Source organism: Perca fluviatilis, chromosome 2, assembly GCF_010015445.1.
Source record: "Perca fluviatilis chromosome 2, GENO_Pfluv_1.0, whole genome shotgun sequence".
Classification (NCBI taxonomy): domain Eukaryota; kingdom Metazoa; phylum Chordata; class Actinopteri; order Perciformes; family Percidae; genus Perca; species Perca fluviatilis.
Window position 1 is genome coordinate 32,765,587 of NC_053113.1, and position 20,859 is coordinate 32,786,445.

General features: G+C 40.6%; 1 protein-coding gene across 3 annotated transcripts; it reads right to left on the reverse strand.

Moving 5' to 3' along the window:
- Positions 1–293: 293 nt before the first annotated feature.
- LOC120573640 (CLK4-associating serine/arginine rich protein) lies at positions 294–19,360 on the reverse strand. 3 transcript variants are annotated; one of them, XM_039823530.1, is made up of 21 exons: positions 19,241–19,360; positions 17,580–17,719; positions 13,905–14,002; positions 13,712–13,813; positions 12,389–12,468; positions 12,149–12,233; positions 11,897–12,033; positions 10,435–10,531; positions 8,620–8,698; positions 8,467–8,540; positions 8,322–8,363; positions 8,003–8,227; positions 7,277–7,588; positions 7,002–7,184; positions 5,958–5,997; positions 4,061–4,121; positions 3,858–3,916; positions 3,713–3,759; positions 3,534–3,619; positions 3,262–3,286; positions 294–980 (listed from the first exon to the last, which is right to left on the reverse strand). In XM_039823530.1, the coding sequence occupies exons 2-21, from the start codon at positions 17,676–17,678 to the stop codon at positions 932–934; spliced, it is 1,980 nt and encodes a 659-aa protein (XP_039679464.1). In that variant the 5' UTR covers positions 17,679–17,719; positions 19,241–19,360; the 3' UTR covers positions 294–931. The 3 variants fall into 3 exon arrangements, 2 of the variants coding, with proteins under 2 accessions (XP_039679464.1, XP_039679455.1); XM_039823521.1 differs by having other exon boundaries at positions 3,207–3,286; XR_005641741.1 differs by lacking the exons at positions 294–980; positions 3,262–3,286 and having other exon boundaries at positions 3,535–3,619; positions 5,954–5,997.
- Positions 19,361–20,859: the final 1,499 nt, after the last annotated feature.

Consider the following 20,859-nt stretch of genomic DNA (forward strand, 5'->3'; position numbering starts at 1 on the left):
GAAAATGCCTCAGAAGTCACAGAGTGACAGTAACACAAGGTGCAGTGAAGCGTTGTCCGCTCAAATATTAAGATTTGTCGCCACCTACTGATAAGAAATAAACTGCAACCCTGTGTGAAAAACTTCAGTGAGCATATAGCCTACTGAATCATGTAGCATATTTTGAATCAACATTTGAGCAAATATTCAACTATATTTAGTATTTTACTAAATCCAAATGTACAGCATTTCTTTGTGTAAAACATAAAAAGCAACAGGGATTATAAAGGTTAGAAAGAAAAAAAATGAACAAATAATTTCAAAGTCAGTTTTATTTGTTTTTCTGTATTTAACATTCCACATTACCGACAACAAAAAGTTATTTGTTGCTGCTGTTACCGGTTGGCAGAGGACAGAGTATAAAAAGAGTGGTAGATAGAGATGAACTGTGTATTCTTTAATAAAGAAGTTTGAAATGGATGTATATAAATAGCTCATGAAAGTTGTTTAAAATGGTCTTTAGTGTGAGTGTTTGTTAGAGAAAAGTAAAAGGCTGATGGATTGCTTAGTACTATGTACTTTGAAATGCAAACGAAGAAATGAGAAGAAGTGTTCAGGCAGAAAAAGAAAAAAGGAGCATGCAAAAGAAGAAACCAGAAACTCATTTAATAGACCTGCAGTGTCTTTACAAGATGAAGCAAAAAGGAAACGGGCAGAACAAATTACGCTTGGCTCAACCAATCAGTGGTGTAATTAGTGAAACTAAAAAGGTATCACAGCCAAAATGTTATATTCTGTAGACACATACCAGAGAACATAGCGTTCAGGTAAAGATATGTGCCATAGTCAGTCCATCTCTTCATATTTCCATGTTATTAGGCCGTTTGTTGGACAGTATGTGCGCCAATGACAGTCCTTTACTAAAAAGATACTGTAGGATGTTTTACGCTGCTCAGTATCTGTAGTATGGACTCCGTGACCGAGACCGTGACCGTGACCTCCTGGGGGGGAAAAGAAATAATATATATACACATTAGAATACTGCAGATATACTGGTGTATATGTTGGTGTATTAAGCACAGAAAGGCCAAAGATATGTTTAAGGTAATTAAGAAACGGTGTCTCCATTACAACTGTAAAATTAATTGAGAACAATAATTTGGTTACAATTCTTTAAAAAAAAAAATTACAAAAACAAATCATCTTTTTTAAATCTTAAATATGGGCATTAATGCAGTTGGGCTCTACTTAACACTTGAATATAAAACCTTTCTAAATGTAAAAAAAGAATACTCAATGAATTGGAGGGACAAGTTTGGAGGTATATTCTCTCAATTTAGATTTTAAAGGGATACTTTGCCGATATTCAACCAACTTTGTATCATAATATTGTTGGTATTATGTGTAAATTAACTACGGTAAACGTCCCTCCATCTTACCAGTGCCCAGATCTGCTCACAGGCCAGCAGGACAACCACTAAGTGATGTGTTTGACACAAGATGCTTCACTTGGAAGTTTGCTGCTGGCCCTAGGGCCTGTTCAAACTACACACTGTACTTAAAGGTGCTCTAAGCGACGTTGGGTGACGGCACTTCTTGTTGACATTCAAAGTATTTTCAAACAAAACGAGGCTAGCTCACATCTCCCTCCTCCTCATCCCGTCCCCTCTCGCTGCCTTCAGTGCTTCCGCAAACTAAAACCCCCAACCCCCACCCCCAAGTCCTTCTTGTCGGTTATTGGCGGGAACGCTGGAAGACTTATGTTTCGTGGTGCTGAGGCCTGTACTACGAATCCAGATCAACATGCCCTGGATTTATTTCAGTTACCCGGCTTCACCTAACAACCGCCCCACATAAGCTGTGTCACGACGGTGGTTAACAACTACTTGAATCAACCCAGGGTTTCCCAATCCGGCGACGCGCGCGTTCACATAAAAGAGGCGGTGTTTGCACAGCACGACCAATCACAAACACCTATCAGAGCCGCATATTTTACGTAAGAGCAAACTATAATTCTACATAATTATGAAGAACACAGACACAATTTTACAGGCAAGACGCAATACAGTCGCTGCTTCCTAAAAGAGGAAGGAAAGCTGGCAAAAAAATAGCCGACGCTGTTATGTGTAAATCACGCTTATCAATATCATTTCCCCATCAGTCCAGGCACAAGATCTGACCATAATTACACTTGTGTTTTCCATAAACTGTCGTTGCTTTAGCCTTTTATTTCAGTTGCAACCTGCAGTGGTAAGCGATTGTGAGAGCAAATAAAAAATATAAAAACATAATTCAAACCGATGTGCGCATTGGCAACACACGGCTCAACAACATTTTTTTTTTTTTTTTTAGTGTTCAGGCAGCTCGCAGATAGTGAGAGGTTTGCTGTATGTGACAAAAAAATGTTGTAGCCTAAAAAAACGCGTGACATCGCTTAGAGCACCTTTAAGCATACGGACACTAAGAGTATAGAAGCAGATCGAGAGAGATAGCTGCCCCTCTCCCTCTTTTCTCTCAAGATTTGGTTACTGTATTTCCTATCTTTCGCCTAAAATGTTTTTAGAAATATATTTTAGTGCACCGTTTGGCTGAAATATGACAGTTTGGTAACAGGAAGTGGGCTCCATACCGTTTCCTGTATTGTAAAAACAAAGGGTAAAAAAACAGATGAAACTGTAAGACTAGGCAGCGCTGATCAAATATAAACCATGGTTCTGTTTTTCTCACCTAAAATGTTTTTGGAAAGATATTTCAGCTTACCGTTTAACTGTTATACGAGATAGTTTGTTACCAGCTGGCCGCCATTCTCTGTGAATAATGCGACACGATGGGTTTCGCATTATGTCACCCACCAGCGGGAGCGTTTAGTGGTCCGGTGCGGCGCAGTGCATTCTAGTAATTGTAGGTTTTCTACCTTTTGAGCGAAAGGGAATATCACAGCTTCTTTTTGCAGGTTTGTCTGGTCATGTAGCACAAATTTCAAAAATGTTTGTGCCATTCTACTGCATAGACAACCCAGTTTTATGAACAGACCCTCTTTCCAGCATTAAAGTACTTCTTTAACATGTACTGGATTATTTCCGTTCTTGGCCTGACCTCTCTCAAGACTTGACACACTGATTTTGTAGTTGAGCAACGAAAAAGCCAAGTATTAGCATTAGTGTTGCATATAAAGGCATTATAATGAGCCTTTAAGATAGTGTTTATGCATTAATGTGAAAGACTCCCATTATTCATTCTGCTTCATCGGAGCTGTGCAGACTCTTGTGGCTTCTCACATACCTTCTGTGTGAGTTGTGCTCTCGGCCTGAAGGAACAGAGGACACAGAGAAGCCATCAAAACAATAGCAAGCCAGAACATCTTAAAGCCTATAAAACTGTCAGAGCAGAAACTGAGGGCAGCAAATCAGACACTGAGGCCAGCAAATCAGATGTTTAGCTAATTTCGATATTGTGGTTACTTCTGTTTGAGTATGCAAGAACACACACACACAACTAAACCAAATTATTATTATATTAGATTCATATGGATATTTGTGATCAGAAAGTCTTACCATATTTGGAAGGAGAAGGCGAGTGGCTCTGTCGCCCGTACTGTCTTTCCCATTCATCCCTCTCTTTCTCACGTCTCTCACGCTCCCTAAACAAAGAGCCTCTGGGTCAGACAGTTGCAACACACAAATACCAAACTGTACACACACACACACACACACACACACACACACACACTTACTTCATGCGTATCTTGCGTGCCATGGCTCGTAGCTCTCCCTCTCGCTCCTGTAAAATTAAACACGTAGCAATGAGGGTAGTTACAGGATAACAGAGTCTCTGTTTCAGCCTGAAATTCAAGTGCATGCACAGAAAAAAACAGACACCTGTCGTTTGTGTTCCTGCTGCTGGATCTTAACCTGAGCAGCCCGTTTATCCGCCTTGGCTGCAGAAGGGAAGAAAAAAAAAAAAAAAAAAAGGAAATTGAATTGAACAACTTGTAATTAGCATAATGTGACAAAACAGATACATCTCAACAGTTTTCTTAACTTGTGCAAGAAACACATGCACTCTGCTCAGTTGTACTCACACTGCTTGTTGAGCGCCTTCTGCATTCGTAGCTTCAGCCGCTCCTGTGGGGTCATCTTGGGCTGCAGGCAAAACAGTTGTGTTAGCACATCCTTTCACAGCCTGATAAAAGTGTCTGTGTGTGTAAGTGTGTGTAAGAGAGAGATCAAAAGCATTGTGCTGTCATACAATTTGGGTTCTATCACATTTATGTACAGTAGCTGGTGGAGTTAAAAAGGCTGCAAATAAATGTATTATGTGTGATGTTTGTTGAGTCAACAAGCACACTTGAATCTTACTGGCTGCCTGTGCATGTATATGTGTGTGTGGACAGAGGCTAACTGTTGCTGTAGGATAGTTTAGAAGCAGGACAGGATCTGTTACATTAACCTTTATACCGGTACTTAAATATATTTATATATACACTGTCAGAAAGATAAGGGGAGTGGGACAGCAGAAGAAGGAGACAGGGTCAGAAAGTGAAAGAAGGGCAAGTTTAGGTCCGTTGAATTCCGAAAGTTCAGAAAGAGCCAGTGGCATTTTGTTACTGACACACCCATCACTGGGTCATTTAAACCTGGCCAAGCAAGAAAAACTGCAGGTCACAACAGTGCAAAGAAGATTAGAACTTCAACTCTATTTGACTTTTGGAAGTATATTCAAATCTTTTCTTCTTTGCCAGGAAATGCAGTAAGAAGAGAAGCTGGTTCAGAACAGCAAATGGTCCAGAATGTTAGAATATAACAACAAATTATACATTATTTAGTCTTAAAAGAATAGTCTGACATTTTGGGAAATATTTCCTTTCTTGTTCAGAGTTAGATGAGAAGATTGATACCACTCTCATGTCGGTACACAAAATATGAAGCTACTACGGGTAGCTTAGCTGGAAACAGAAGGAAGCAGCGAGCCTGGCTCTGTCCAAAGGTAACAATATTGACCTACTAGCACCTCTAAAGCTCACTAATTAACACACTATAGCTGGTTTGTTTAATCTAGAAATAGGCAGGAACATAACACACCATATAAGAGTGATATGTTGTTTTACACATCTGTTTGTACAAATTAAACAAACACAGACGTGTTAATTAAGCTTAGTTAATAAGACTACCCCCAGTAGCTTCATATTTAGTGTACAGACAGGGGAGTTGTATCGATCATCCTGTCCAACTCTCTGCAAGAGTGTATTTCCCAAAATGTCTAACTATTTCTTTAACTCTCATCTCAAGTCTTCAATCTGTATGCCGGACAAAAAGCACTTCATTTTAGTAATAAGAGCGTGCACAGCTGCTTGTTAAAACAAGCCCAAAAACGGTTGTCCAGAGCACACCCATCTGATTAATCAATCTTTTTCTGTCACTATGAAGGATCACTTGGCCAATACTGATTCACAAGTTGTAACAAGACATGGTCAGTAGCAAAAGAGGTCATCTTTTCCTCTTAGGGCCATACTGATGCTTATAAGAGACTACAAACGGATATAAAGACGCTGCACTCTCTCACCCACATGTATATGTATACATGCATGCACAACCCACACTAAAAGCCCAATAAAGACAATAATGACTTCAGGCTGCTAAAATGTTCACTACATAGAGAGATGGCAGCATTAATTCAGCATTAACTCGGTCATTTTTCAGTGTTTGCAAGTTCACATTCTTCATAGCAAAACATTTGAGAAGGTGAAGAATACTGTAATGGATATTAAAAAAAAATAGATGAAAGGATTTGACTGCAGTGCATGTCCACTTTGTTGGAAAAAAAAAGAAAAAAAAAAAGAAAATCACATCATCATTTTATTTTCTGTGGGCAACAATGGCTTCTACATCCCAGTCTGGTGGACAACCATGTCAGCCTGTCAGGGATGAGGGAGGCGTAGGCTTTAGCAAGAAACCCAGCTAGATCAAATTCTTACTGACTTTGGCAGCTCCCGTCTCTTTACCACCCGGAGTATCAGGCCTGGAGACAGGGAGAGAAAAGACAATCAGCTGGGGTGATGAAGACATCTTTATCTATCAAAGAAAATATTGTTTATTTATCATGTCATGGTATGGTATACATAGGGGAATAAAAACATGATAATACATTCATAAATTATTCTTATGGCTTAATAACTAATAACATAATGTCAATGTGTTCATAAACAGTTTCAAGTGAAGGCAATAACCAAACACTCTCAAACACTGCTCAAAAAGCACTGAAGTAAACATTGCAATTCTCAAAGTGACTTCAAATGAAATACTATACAGCTACACGTTAAAAAGGTCCAGTGTGTAACGTGTTTAGTTGTTCATTATCAAAATCTGTGTTGCCAGTTGACAAACTTGTCCTTTTTCATGAATATTTACCTCCATCAATTCCAAGTATTCTTTTTGGCTTGAAATTTTACATTCACATGAACTGGTGTAGACGCTCCATATTCATGCGCCATCTTGAAATACGTTAGCCGGTAAGGGACATACAGGACATACTGCTCTGCCTTTCGCGTTTTCGCTGTCACATGAAAACTCACAGGTGCTGCTAATGCTGCTAATGGGTATCGTAGCTTCACGGCCCCGGCAAGTTTGAATAAGAAAACATGGGAGGACCACACGTATTCAAAATCCAAATTTCAGGAACAGGAGTCTTCTTCGCCCAGAATAAGAAAAAGGATATTGAAAAGAGCAAGAGACCGGCTTTTTGAAGCTTGAAGGCTACCGTAGCTGTAATACGTAAACAGTAAACCGTTTTATAGTAGTAATTCCTACACATTGGACCTTTAAATTATACCACTCTTGGGTATATTCAAAGAAAAGTTTACATTTTGGTGATGAACTGCAGAGTGTAATATTCCCAGGTGGGTAAAATGGTGCTGAATGATTATGATGCAGCCTCAGCTATTGCCTCTCCTCAAGAGTTAAGATATTTTTCCAACAGTTTTTCAGTGTAGTGGTCTTTGCCACAGTGTTTAAATATCTTCTTACTTTCTTAGCTTGTCACAGACGGTGTTGGTAGAGGGCTGGGCTCCTCTGTGAGGGGAGGGACTGTGGTTGGGGCGACTGGGGGACTGAGAGGGACTGCGGCTACCGCTGTCTCCCCGCCGGTGGCCTCCACTGCTCCGACCCCTTCGCCTCGAACTGCCCCCCTGCCGTGAGCTGGAACGGGACCTAACAGTTGACAGAAAGAGAGCTTGTATCGATGACATGCGTGTTGTAAAACAATAACTAAAGCACTGTTGGGAGACATAGGGGAGTCTTACCTTGTCCGCCTGCGCGACGAGTATCGTCTCCTGTCACGGTCCCTGTCTCTGTCCCTCTCTCGCTCTCTGTCGTTAGACCGCGATCGTGTCCGGTCACGTCTCCTCCAGGATGCGGCCCCTCCGTTTCCTCCTCTACCCCGGGAGTGAGATCTGGAATGCCGTCTCGACCGTGAGCGGGTCCGGGATCGCCGCCCCTCCCTTCCCCCGCGTCCACGTCTGGCACGACGTGAACGGGAAGAAGAGCGAGAGGAAGACCGAGATGAGGAGCGGGAGGAGGAGGAAGGGGAGCGACTGGAGGATGACCTTCGTCTCCTGGACAAACAGAGACACGCAGTTTTAGTAACAACACCAGCCCAGCACCTAGGCTATCTTCAGAATACTTCGTTTTCTCGTTTTTAAATTGTTTTACGGTCACATGCTTGACTTTGTAGAGAGGTATAAATAAGCAAGTATCAAAATCTCATATACTGGCATTGCTCTACTCAAAAACTATCCAATCAAGCACATTTTCTCTGAGCACATGCAGAATAGGAAGTAGTAGAATATAGAAGTCTTTGCACTGACATTTTAGTTGATTTAAAAACTGTTATCCACCTCACCTACCACAAAAATCTGTATTTCATCATCAGTATTCTTTCTGCCTCAACAGCTGTGGTCATTCTAACAACAATTTGACTGTAAGAAGAAAATAACTATGAAAAGCCAGGAAGACGGAAAGTTACCGACCGGGAGCCCCTGCTATGACCTGCAGGGTGCTGCAAGTTGGAGGGGGCGTGTCCAGAGTGAGGAGCGGCTGTTTGTGTTGTTGCTGCTGCTGCTGCTGCTGCTGCTGCAGCAGCTGCTGCTGCAGCCTCATCATCGCTGCCTCCATAGCTGGTGATGAAGGTGATCTTCTCTGGACCGGGAGAACGAGAGCGTGACCGCGACTCAGAGCTAGACTCCGACTCTGGCCTGAAAGAGAGATTAGAAAATGAAGTTCAAACATACATACAGACTCAACTAAATCTGGAAATTAAGAACGAGAAGGACAAAATAATCAGCACACCGTTTATAGGGATCGTATGTTGGGCTGTCTCTCCTGGCATAGCTGATAAACAGGAGAATGAGGACATAAGTTAAACGTGCTATGAGGTAAGTGGACATTTAATGAAAAAATATAATAAAACCTATAAAAGAATAAGATAATTTACCTTGGTGGGCTGATCTGTCTACCTTTTAGTCTCTTCTCTCTGAACTCTCTCCTTTGTCTGCGAGAACGCCGGCCCTGAAATGATCAAATATGTCACTCAAAGAGTCTAATATACCAATCACAGACACACACACCTCAGCGGATGTTATCTTACAGAATACATGGCCTTCTCCGCCTCCAGAGCCTTGGCATGTTTGATGGCCTCCACTTCCTCCTTGTCTTTCCTCAACATCCTAATAAACAGGTATCATGTTAATAGTGTTACAATAAATAATCATTATGTCAACAGTGTAAAATGTTTAGTCATTTAATATATATATATATAAATATAATATAAGCATGAAAAGCAGACAACCGAGCCATACAATTGATTTTGGGTAAACTATTCCTTCATTCCTATGAACATGGAAGTTCAATTTATTCCTCTCAGTTCAAAACCACATCCGCGAGCATGCTTAGTGACTGCAACACACTAAACTACTTGTCAGAGCCTGTGAATGCATTCACAAAAAGGTTTTTGGCTACAGTGTTCAATATATCCCATACAAATTAATTATATCACTCTCAAGTGTTTCCCATACACAGGTTAAACTTGGGTGGCCCGCCCAGGTAGATAAAATCCGGATTAGCCCCCCCCCCCAAGTAACAATGTAATTTTATACACACAGACCACCAGCCTCCAGCCCCTTCCCCTCGTGAAGTCGCGCGCCGTGTGCATGACACAGCGCAGCATGCTGCTTGTGGTGTTGTGGCTTGCTGGATTAAATGTACTGATAAACAGTAAAAGTGCTGCAGCCACACCGCTGTGAAAGCGCCATAAACAGAGTCTGGTTGTTCACCCTCTCCGCAGTAGTGTGCGCCACTCGAGCTGATCTATATAATGGACTTAACTGGAGCTAAATGCTAACCAACCAGCTAAGATTTACAATAACACAACTTTCTGTATGGATCATAGTATGGTTTTAAAGTTAAGTTGTTAATACATATAACATTTCAGGTCCGGGTAACATTAATCAGGTATTTTATCTGCTGAACCTTAAAATTAAATTGACAAGCCAACCAGATTTAATTGACAAAGCACATCATAGGCTACACTTCATCTTCTAGTCTGGTTTAATATGTTAATAGTTCTTTCTTTCTTAACTGTCTTATGGAGTCATTTTTTAAAAAATAGTTTGTGTGACTCGTTTACTACTGAACAACCATCACACACCACGCCGTCAGATTCTGCGCCACCCACCTCCACAAGTTAATTCTCAACCTGTGGGAAACACTGCTCTTATAGGTTTTTGATTGATAATGAGTTCTACGTGATGAAGCCCAATAAGGTTGTGGCTACACTGACAATGATTTTTTTGGGGGGTTTTGGTCTCCTCACTGCGTTAAGTAGAAACATGAGTATTGTTCAACCTGGGCGCTATTTTCCTACGTGTAAGACTAATGGTGATAACAATTTTTTTAAACTGATCCAGTATTGAGTGAGAGCGCTGCAGCCGACAGCTGTGAACCAGGCTGCAATGTAATCACACGGGGAAATCATGCAATGTTAATGTGCGTTAACTAAAAGTGCTCGTTTCTGCCACTGACGGGCTCAAATCGTTATCATTAGTGTCTGACAACTAGGGTTGGGTATCATTTAGTTTTTTTCTGATACCGGTGCCTAAATGGTGCCTAAACAGATACTTAGACCACAAAACGACAGTCTGCGACATTAAAGAACGACTTGTTTATTGCTAAGGTGATATGATCAAATTTAAATCATTTATTTAAAATGTAATAATTTATCTCACCAGCCAATTGCTTAAACAAAATTAAGATCGACTAAAATTCTACCAAGACCGTTTCACCACTGAATTTCTCATTTGTTTATGTAAACAAAACTCAGACAGCAGTATCATAGCACATTACGGAGCTTTGCTTTGCTCTACATTTGACCTTTAAGACACTGATACAATTACTGAGATGTTACCTAACAAAGTCTCCTTCAGCCATTCCATATGGGGTTGCCATTTTGTTGAGGTCCAACACTTGTTCCTGGTTCAACTCATCCACATCAACCTCCACATCTGTACGGACACACAACATGACACAAAGCTTTTTAACACAAAAACATGATATTAGGGCTGGGACGATTCGTCGACGTCATCGATTACATAAATGCGTCGACCCAAATAATTTGCGTCGACGCGTCACTAAATAAAATAAATAAATAAAACTTGCGTGCAAATTAATTAATGTAATGTGGAACTAATGTAATGCGGAACTACTGTTAGATACGCAGGTTCTAGGGACACCTGATCTGTAGCCCCGCCTTAGTTCTGAAGCTAGCCAAGCTCCTCCGCCTCATGCTCCGCCTACAAGCAGTTTTTTGTCAGGTCGATGGTCCAGTGAGTGACTTAGAGATAGCAACACGAAAGGACATGTATGGCGAGTGGTGGCGACCCACAAGAGTTCCCCGCCGGCCTTAAGATCGCAAGTTTGGCAAAACTTCGAGACTATATGGCTGCAGTCTGGAGCCTCCCGTGTCATGTATTCTCGTCTCATGCCGTCCCCGCCTCGAAAACGTCGGTCTTCGGGTCCAGTTACAGTAGTAGGCTACAGGCGAGAGTGTGGTGGATAAGACGAGGACTGTGTGTCGGCGTTGTTCAGCAGTTGTTGGGTATGTGAGTAGTAATACATCTAACATGCTAACACATATCCGACGCCATCACCCAGATGTGCCAATCACTGGAACGAGACAAAAAAAAACTGTCCAACTTCTCCTCCCTACAGTGCTTAACCAGCCCTTAGATACAAATAATTAAAGTTAAATTAAAGGGTAAAGAGCTTGGATGTTAAACAAGAGCGTATTCATTATTTTACCTACTGTTAAAAAAGCAAATACAGGTTAATCTCTCATACACTAGTCTTTTTGCACTTGCTCTGTTTACTTTGTTTTTATTTTTGTATTCCTCCTGAAAGTGATTTTATTTTGTGGTTGGATTTATAGCCTACATCTGGCTTCAGGTTGCACTAAACATTAATTTTACTTTAACAGTGCAGTGTTAAACAATTTTAATAAATAGAGATTTGAACCTTATTGAAATTAGTTTTGTGTAAATTATTAATAATTGAGCAATGGGAAAATAATCGCTCATTGAAAAATTTATCGAAAAAATAATCGCTTGGGACAGCCCTACATGATATACAGAGGATCCTGAAATAAGTAGGTGAAAAATAAAGAAGAAAATATCATTGAGTTGCCGTGCCATTATTTGTTGTTGAATTATTATTTCTACATATATTTAATGAAGGCGGTTGTTATACCCAGGTGCACATTTCTGCTCTGCATCCTGTTTCTGAAGCTGCATAACTGTTGTTTTTTGGGGGTTTGCCTCTGAAGTTTTTATTTTCCTGATGCGTAAATCTGTGTGCCAAACCCATTTCCTCACCAATATCTGGGATGCCCTCATCCTCTTCGGATTCACTGTTTTCTGAATTCTCTTCATCTTTCTCTGACTCAGGGTCAGGCTCCGTCACAGTGCTGTCTTCGTAGGTGTAACCAATAGTGGCCTTCTTTTCAGCCAGTCTGTACAACGGGGAGGATTTATTAATACATAGCCAACCAAGACACTCTAAGACCCATGGATTTAAATGCACAGTGGGGATGAAACAACCATTTTTACAACATTACAATGACATACTTTTTCTTCTCATCCTCATTTGGTTTCTGCAGGCCACCGTACAGCTCATCCAGGTATATCTGGTATAAACACTGCTCCTCAGAGACTGTAGGAGGACAGCAGAGAATTTAAGAGCACAACACAATTGCAAAATATACCCACCGAGGGCAGGTTAACAGACTATAATAGGCAACATTAAGAACACAGTGTTGCAACATGAAACCAAATGTTAACGTAATGTATGAAGTTTGTGATACTTACTGTTGGCAAAGTCATTCTGCACTAGGCCTCTGTATCGCTCATAATTGGACTTTCTCTCCTCCATCTCCTGCTCTGGGGTTCTGTACGAGACAAAGAGTCGAAGGTTGTTTTATATTTGACCACCTTTTTCTGAGCATTTTGGTTTTTAACAGAGCCTGAAGCAGTGCAGAAGAAGAAAATGAAAAGACAATTTCATCGATGACCTTTTTTAATTACTTAACGATTATATTGTATATAACAAGTTTGATTTTCTTTATTGTCATATGCACAAACAAATACATAGAAACAGTTGATGGCAATGAAAATGTTAGATTTCAGGCTCCCTCCAACAATGCTCAATATGTAGAAAAAAAAAACCATGCAAATAAAAATGGGACTCTAAATAAATTATATAATAGGATATATTAAATAAAGTCATAAAATAGTGCAATGTTGCATGTTTATTGGTTTGTTAAAATATAACAAACAAATAAACTATATTTGTGGTAGACATTAATTGCAAAATGAATAAACTGTGATGAATGTCAGTTAAATGTAAGGCAAAAAATTAAACAAAAAAATATTCACAGCAGTCAGATTCTGGGGTTAAATGTAGGGCTGAAGGATTTAAAAAAAAAAAAAAATAATTATATATATATATATATACACACACACACATATATATATACACATATACACATATATATATATACACACATACACACATATACACATACACACATACATATATATATATATATATATAAATAATAAAAAGGAGAGAAATCTTAGCAACTCCCGCTCCGATCCAGCTCCGGTCAGTGTACTTCATACTCACATCAAATCTATCACCAAATCTGCCTTTTTTCATCTTAAAAACATCTCCAGACTCTAAAACAAACAGACGCTCTGTGCAGCCATGAACCCAAGCTTGGTGACCGTACTAAGGGGCATCATGTCTTAAGCGAAAAACTCCGTTACTGCTTGAGTAATTTCCTCGTTCCGTTTTAAAGTATGTTCATATTGAGTTAACATTATGCTTTCAAACATTTCCGAGAGTGATGCCTGTCGGGTGGTATTTTGCTTACTTGACAAACAGCTATTTGGGACTAAAGTTTCTTTCAAGCCTGAGGCTTACAACAGGTCAAGGTACGGCGTAGTGGTAGTATGCCAAGTTGATGCTTTCTCTATGGAGTGCAGACTGCTTTGCTCTCGCGAGCCACGTGACCAAATCGCAGCCTTTGCGCTTAGGAAATCGCGGTTTAATATATCGTGAGATTATTGCAAATGCAATTAATCGTTCAGCCCTAGTTAGATGTGACTTTAACTTATTTTAAGACTTACGAAGTGTTGAGCAGTGGAGGTGTGTAGGTGGGGATGTAGTCCAGGTGAGCCCGTACATCAAACCTGTCAATCATGTTGTTGGCATCTCCTTGCCATGGCATCCTTTTCACAAACGAGAGAAAAGAGTATAATCTGATCAGCAAGATCCCAAAAACACTGCACATCTGGTGCGCGTGTGTGTGTTTTTCCTCACATGTTGATGGGGCTCTCAGCAGCCAGCGCCACAGCAGGATCCAGATGGATCTTGTAGGCTCGGCCATGAACCTGGAGAAACTGAGCTGGATCTTTTTTCTGTTGAAACAAAATAAGGGGCAGTATATGCAATAAAATAGCATCTTATATCTAACTAAATAAAGTAACTAACCAAATAGTTAAAGCTATATAAAATTAGAATATCGTGCAAGAGTTCATTTATTTCAGTAATTCAACTTAAAAAGGTGAAACTATTATATAGACTCATTACATGCAAAGCAAGATATTACAAGCCTTTATTTGTTATGATTTTGGTGATTATGGCTTACAGCTTATAAAAAAAAAACAAATTCTAAATCTCAGAAAATTAGACCATTTCATGAAATCAATTAAAAGAAAAACTATTTTAAATGCAGAAATGTCTGCCCTCTGAAAAGTATAATCATGCATGTGTACTCAGTACTTGGTTTGGGCCCCTTTTGCATGAATTACTGCCTCAATGCGGCGTGGCATGGATGCTATCAGCCTGTGGCACTGCTGAGGTGTTATGAAAGACCAGGATGCTTCAGTAGCGCCCTTCAGCATTGTTCGGTCTCATGTCTCTAATCTTTCTCTTGGCAATGCCCCATAGATTATCTATGGGGTTCAGGTCAGGCGAGTTTGCTGGCCAATCAAGCACAGTAATCCCATGGTCATTGAACAAGGTTTTGGTAGTTTTGGCAGTGTGGGCAGGTGAAGTCAGCATCTCCATAAAGCGTGTCTGCTGAAGGAAGCATGTGCTCTAAAATGTCCTGGTAGACGGCTGCGTTGACTCTGGACTTAATAAAGCAGAGTGGACCAACACCAGCAGATGACATGGCTCCCCAAATCAACACAGACTGTGAAAATTTTACACTGGACTTCAAGCATCTTGGATTGGGTGCCTCTCCATTCTTCCTCCAGACTCTGGGACCTTGGTTTCCAAATGAGATGCAAAATTTGCTCTCATCAGAAAAGAGGAGTTTGGACCACTGAGCAACAGACCAGGCGTTGTCTGTTGTTCAGGAGCGGCTTGACAAGAGGAATACGACATTTGAAGCCCATGTCCTGGACACGTTTGTGTGTGGTGGCTCTTGATGCAGTAACTCCAGCCTCAGTCCACTCCTTGTGAAGCTCCAACACACCTTTGAATGGCCTTTTCCTGACAATCCTCTCCAGAGTGCAGTCATCCCTTCTGCTTGTGCACCTTTTTCCTTCCACACTTTTCCTTCCACTTAACTTTCTATCAATGTGCTTTGAGAACATCCAACTTCTTTTGCAATTACCTTTTGAGGCTTTCCCTCCTTGTGGAGGGTGTCAATGATGGTTTTCTGCATAACTGTCAGGTCAGCAGTCTCGCCCATGATTGTGAATTCTACTGAACCAGACTGAGAGACCATATAAAGGCTCAGGAACCCTTTGCAGGTGTTTTGGATTAATTAGCTGATTAGAGTGGGACACTTTGAGCCTACAATATTGAACCTTTTCACAATATTCTAATTTTCTGAGATTTTGAATTTGGAGTTTTCATAAGCTGTAAGCCATAATCATCAAAATTATATCAAATAAAGGCTTGTAATATCTCGCTTTGAATGTAATGAGTCAATATAATATATTAGTTTCACCTTTTAAGTTGAATTACTGAAATAACTTAATACTTATTGCACGATACTCTAATTTTCCGAGTTTCACCTTGTACCAAGTACAGCCCATTAACTCCTCAATTTCATTTTCTATTAAAACCGGAAGGACAATTTAGGCTTGTCTACGTAGTGCTTTACAGTGTCTTGTGAAGTGAGGCTATACTCAACTTACACATTTTTTTTGTTTGTTAAAAATACTGATGCAAGAGAGCTTATTGCATTCATGTGTCATCTCAGGTCTAAATTAGGCTCCGTGTAGACAGCTAGAATAAAAGCAAACTGTCAGAAATAGAAGGCCAACAGGAGGTGAAGGAGTCTCAGCCAACGCATCAGCCAACTTAAAGCTCAGACCTGTGCCTTAACAGACAGAACAACAGAGGCAGGATAAAGAGAGATGAGATCTGGAGCAAACGATTAAGAGCTTTTAATAAAAAGGTACGGTTTCGACATAAGCATGTCTTCATCAGAGCAAGAAGAGGTAGTGGTGGTCTAGACGTTTAAAGTGCCTATGCCCAGCTTATAGCTGTCTCTCATTGGCCCAATCCCAATGTCCGGACTCACAGACTCACGGACTTTGGTGCGCGTTCTCGCGAAATTCGTCAGGGCTTAGGGTTGTCCCAATGTGGAATTTCAAAGGGCGTGAGGGTTTGAGTACACACTTACCGAGCCCTTTCCGTAAGTCTGCATCGATGCAGACTTCACCAAAGGGAATTACCCACAGTTCAAAGCGTTGTGACGTTTACCGCGGAGACGATAGGGAAATCCGGAAATTACGAAGGTAAACAACACCACCGCGACCGCACACGGAACGGACCAACCTGTTGTCCTGCTCGTAAAACAAGAGTTTGGATTCAGGCAGCCGTCTCCTGGGCCTCGGCCGTGTGAAAAGCAACAAACTTAAAAGGACAATTCCCAAACCGGCAAGTGTTAGCAACATCTTTGTTATTAAACGTCGCCAAGGTAACATGTGATCTCGTGAAGCGCCGTCCCAATCCCATTTATACCTATCCGAGCCTATGTGGCCTCACACACTCGCTCACTTAGTACCTGAGATCACTTAAGTCTGTGAGTCCTTAGTCCTCAGGGCTCACTTTGGGATTGGGCCATTGTTTCTTACGTCTAGCCAATGCCACATTTTCACAGCATACATAAATATGTCATAAAAATATATGTTCAATACCCCAGAATTTCAGGTCAGAGGCTGCATATTCCAGATTATTAGTGGGAAAGGCAGTCTTATGTTCTGCATTCTTCAGTTTTATAACTACCACCACCTTCTGTTTACTGATAGCTAGCATTTAACTCAGGCTAATTAATTAGCTAGTAAGTGGCGATTTTTGGCAGCCAGCCTTGCAAAAGAAAGTACAATTGAAATTAAATGTTAACCCATCATCAACCGTTGACCGACAAGCAGGAAACCCGTCTGGGAGGCTCTGACACACTTTCCACACTCCGTGTCCGCGGACAGTTGTAGGCTTGTACCAGTGTTGACGTTTTGTGCATTGTCAGACACATGCAGCCACTTTCCTGAAATCGCTTGCGGGACTGACACAAGTCCACAGGACTAACAAGTTAATTAGCAGTTAAGAAATAGATTGTATAGTCTATTTACATTTTATCATGCAAAAGTGTTTTTTTTTTAAACTTTATACAAAAAAACAAAACAAAAACGCAGCGTCAGCCGTCAAATCACAATTTTTTTTAATTATCGTTCATTTATCGTCATAAAGTGCAGCCCTAGTTTATAAACAAATGTTTTTTCCAATAGGGAATGTCTATCTGTGTTCACTGCTCTCCGATGAGCTCATCACCATCACTATGGTAACTGTGTGCTCCAGATCTCATCTTTTTAGAGAAAGCTCAGAGCACTTTGGGCCCAGAGCATCAGATCTGCTAAGGCTTGCTTCCACATAGCTCCCCTGTAGCAGAAATAATATTAAAGTATCTCTGCATACATTGCTCAGATAGATAGATAGATAGATAGATAGATAGATAGATAGATAGAAGTCTCTTACTATCTTCTCATAGTACTCTCGTCGTCGCTCCCCTCTGCGCTTGTAATCTACCATCATGCCACGGAGCTTGCGCTCATGTTTGCGGGCCTCTTGCCACATGACGGCACCGCTGGGGGTGGGGGCGCGGCGGGGCACGGCTGCTGTAGTGAGGCAAAGAGGGAAAAAACATGGGAAAGGAGAAAGAGGGAGCACACAAGGACATGAGGAAATGTAGGACAACAATGGAAAGAGACAAAAGTCAGATGTACAAAAGATGTTTTTTCTTAAAATAAATATTTGACTGGGACAAGCTGCACAGACAGAGCTCTTCTGAGATAACTTTAAATATCTGGTTCCCACATAACTTCTAATATAAATATTTTAAACATAACGCCCCTACTGTTTACAGCAGTCATTTCCAAAATAAACCACAATCATTACATCTGAGAGCATAATGCAGAGGATCAACAAAAGTAAAAATGATTTGATTCCAGCATCTTAAATGTCAATATTTTATAGTTTCTTCATTCCTCTATGACAGTAAACTGAACATCTTTGAGTTGTGGACAAAACAAAGACATTTGAGGATGTCATCTTGGGCTTTTGGAAAACACATGTAACATTTTTCACCATTTTCTGACATTTTATAGACCAAACAACTCATCCTCAGATTAATCGACAATGAAAAAAATAGTTAGCTGCAGCCCTAAGTAGTTAGATTTATTTTATATTTTTTCTCTGAAATACTCAAAAGTGAAAGGAGATAACAATGAGATTTTTCAACAAACATGTCTAGGTAATATATTTATTGATATCAAATAACTTATATTCATATATTTACTGGTATGTGTTCCTCATCACTCAGTCCTAACTAAATACTTAGCTACTTAGTTATGTACTTACTTATGTACGCTAAATTGATGGTTTTAGTCAGTCCTGTGTGTCTTAACGTGGCCCTGACCGTAGCAAATACCATTTCGTGTTGCAAAGGAAAGTGGCATTTAAGCCAACAAACTAAACAGACAAAATAAAAGCTGATACATGTTTGCACAGTACTGCCAATGCTTTTCTAAACTTCCAATTACCTTGTTAGACAGAGTTTATTGCAGCCACCATTTGTGACTGTATAATATAATACAGCTACTGTATATTATCAAATGGCACAACCATGTTATGTTTGAGCTTTGATGTTAAGTTAATTGCATTTCCGTTTAACATGCATTAGCTAGCTGTGTTTGTAGATTAACGTTAACAGTAGCGGATAAACCGCCTGCACCTAAAGTGCTAACGTAGCTAACCATAGTATCTAGCTATGTAGCTAGCTAACTATATAATACTGTCGTTGTCATTAAAGTTATACCCCAGCACTGTTTGTATTTTAAACTTAATTTAATTCTGACATTTCTCCTCCTTCATATCGCTTAAAAGGTGTGAAATGGCAATGTTTCAAAGTTATCGAAGAGTTTGTTAGCATACACATCGGCCTGATTGCGCATACAGCCTGGGCCTAACGTTATTCTGCCTGCTGTTAGCCAGTTAGCATCACAGCTAGCCTAGCCTAGCTAGAACGCAAAGACGTTAGGAACAACGCGTGTATTGTAACGTTGCCGCCTCTTTAAACAACAAACCATGAAATACAGCTGCACAACACATTCAGTATTGTTTTAAAATCCACTGTGTACCTGTTTTACTGACCGCCAACACACACTGGGGTTGTTTTCGGTCAGCCGAAAACGACGTTAGCGTAGTGTCACACTCACTCACGCCTCCTTCCTTCTCCGCCTGTTGTAAGTAGTCTGTGCAGTACCGAACTCAGCATAAGGGGTGGCGCTGCATTTTTGTTTTATAGCTAGAATGATACACAAAAGATAGCATGTGTGCCTTTATCATATTCAAATTAGCTCCACATAAACCTTAATACATTAATGAATCCAATCCAATGATATAGCCTAATATGTATGATTCTGAAATGATCCATTCTGCATAATGAGTAGTTTTAATGTTGGAACTTTAAATATATTTTGATGCTTACACTTCCTTATACATTTACTAAAGTCAGAGTTTGTTTTTGCCTGTCCCCGACTCTGTTCAACATTTATATAAATGAATTGGCAAAAAATCTGGAACTTTCTAATCTACATCCCCTGGTATCATTCTGGGAGATACTGACATCAAATGTTTGTTATGCTGATGATGTAGTCCTGCTGTCCCCTACAAAAGAAGGCCTACAACAACACCTGGACCTCCTGCACAGTTTCTGTCAGACATCGGCTCTGACTGTCAACCTAAATCAAAATTCAGATTTTCCAGAAAAGATCTGGGAATTACAGTAAACATCGATTCTATCTAAATACAGTTAAATTAGAACATTTGAAAAACTACACATAGGTCTCAATATTAGTTCATCAGGTAGTTTTCAAATGGGTGTGAATGAGCTGAGAGACAAATCAAGAAGAGCATTTTATGCAATTAAAAGAAAAATCAAAACAGACATTCCAATTAAAATTTGGTTAAAAATATTCAAATCAGTATTAGAACCCATCGCTCTATACTGCAGCGAAATATGGGGCCCGCTCAGTAGACATTTAAAATTTACTGACTGGGACAATCACCCAATTGAGAAATTCCATGTAGAATTTTGCAGAAACCTTCTACACCTACCAAGACACATCCCAAATAACGCCTGCTGAGCAGAACTAGGCCAAATAACTTAGCATTTCAAATTACAATTGAAAAAAGATCTATCAAATTCTACAACCACCTGAAAACAAGCGACCCCCATCAGTTAGCTAGACCTGTCCCTCAGCTCCCTCACCTCACAGCCCCCAGAGCCAAAGGACACCCCCCTCAGATCCCTCATTTCACAGCCCCCAGAGCCCCAGGACACCCCCCTCAGATCCCTCATTTCACAGCCCCCAGAGCCTCAGGACACCCCCCTCAGCTCCCTCACCTCACAGCCCCCAGAGCCTCAGGACACCCCCCCTCAGATCCCTCATTTCACAGCCCCCAGAGCCTCAGGACACCCCCCAAACCATCTGGCCCAACCAAATCATCTGCAGACAAAAACAGAAATACATGACCTATTGGAAAGACACTACTAAATGTCAAAGCAAAATTGATTGTTACCTAGCCCTAAACTGAGAGTACACAGTAGCTGAATACCTGAGCACCATGCCCACAGACTCAGAAAGACTCTGAGCAGGGACAGGCTGAGAGGACACAGTCTGGCTGTGGAAACCGGCCGCCACAGACAGACCTGGCTGCCTCGAGAAGACAGGCTGTGTCAGCTGTGTCCACAGAG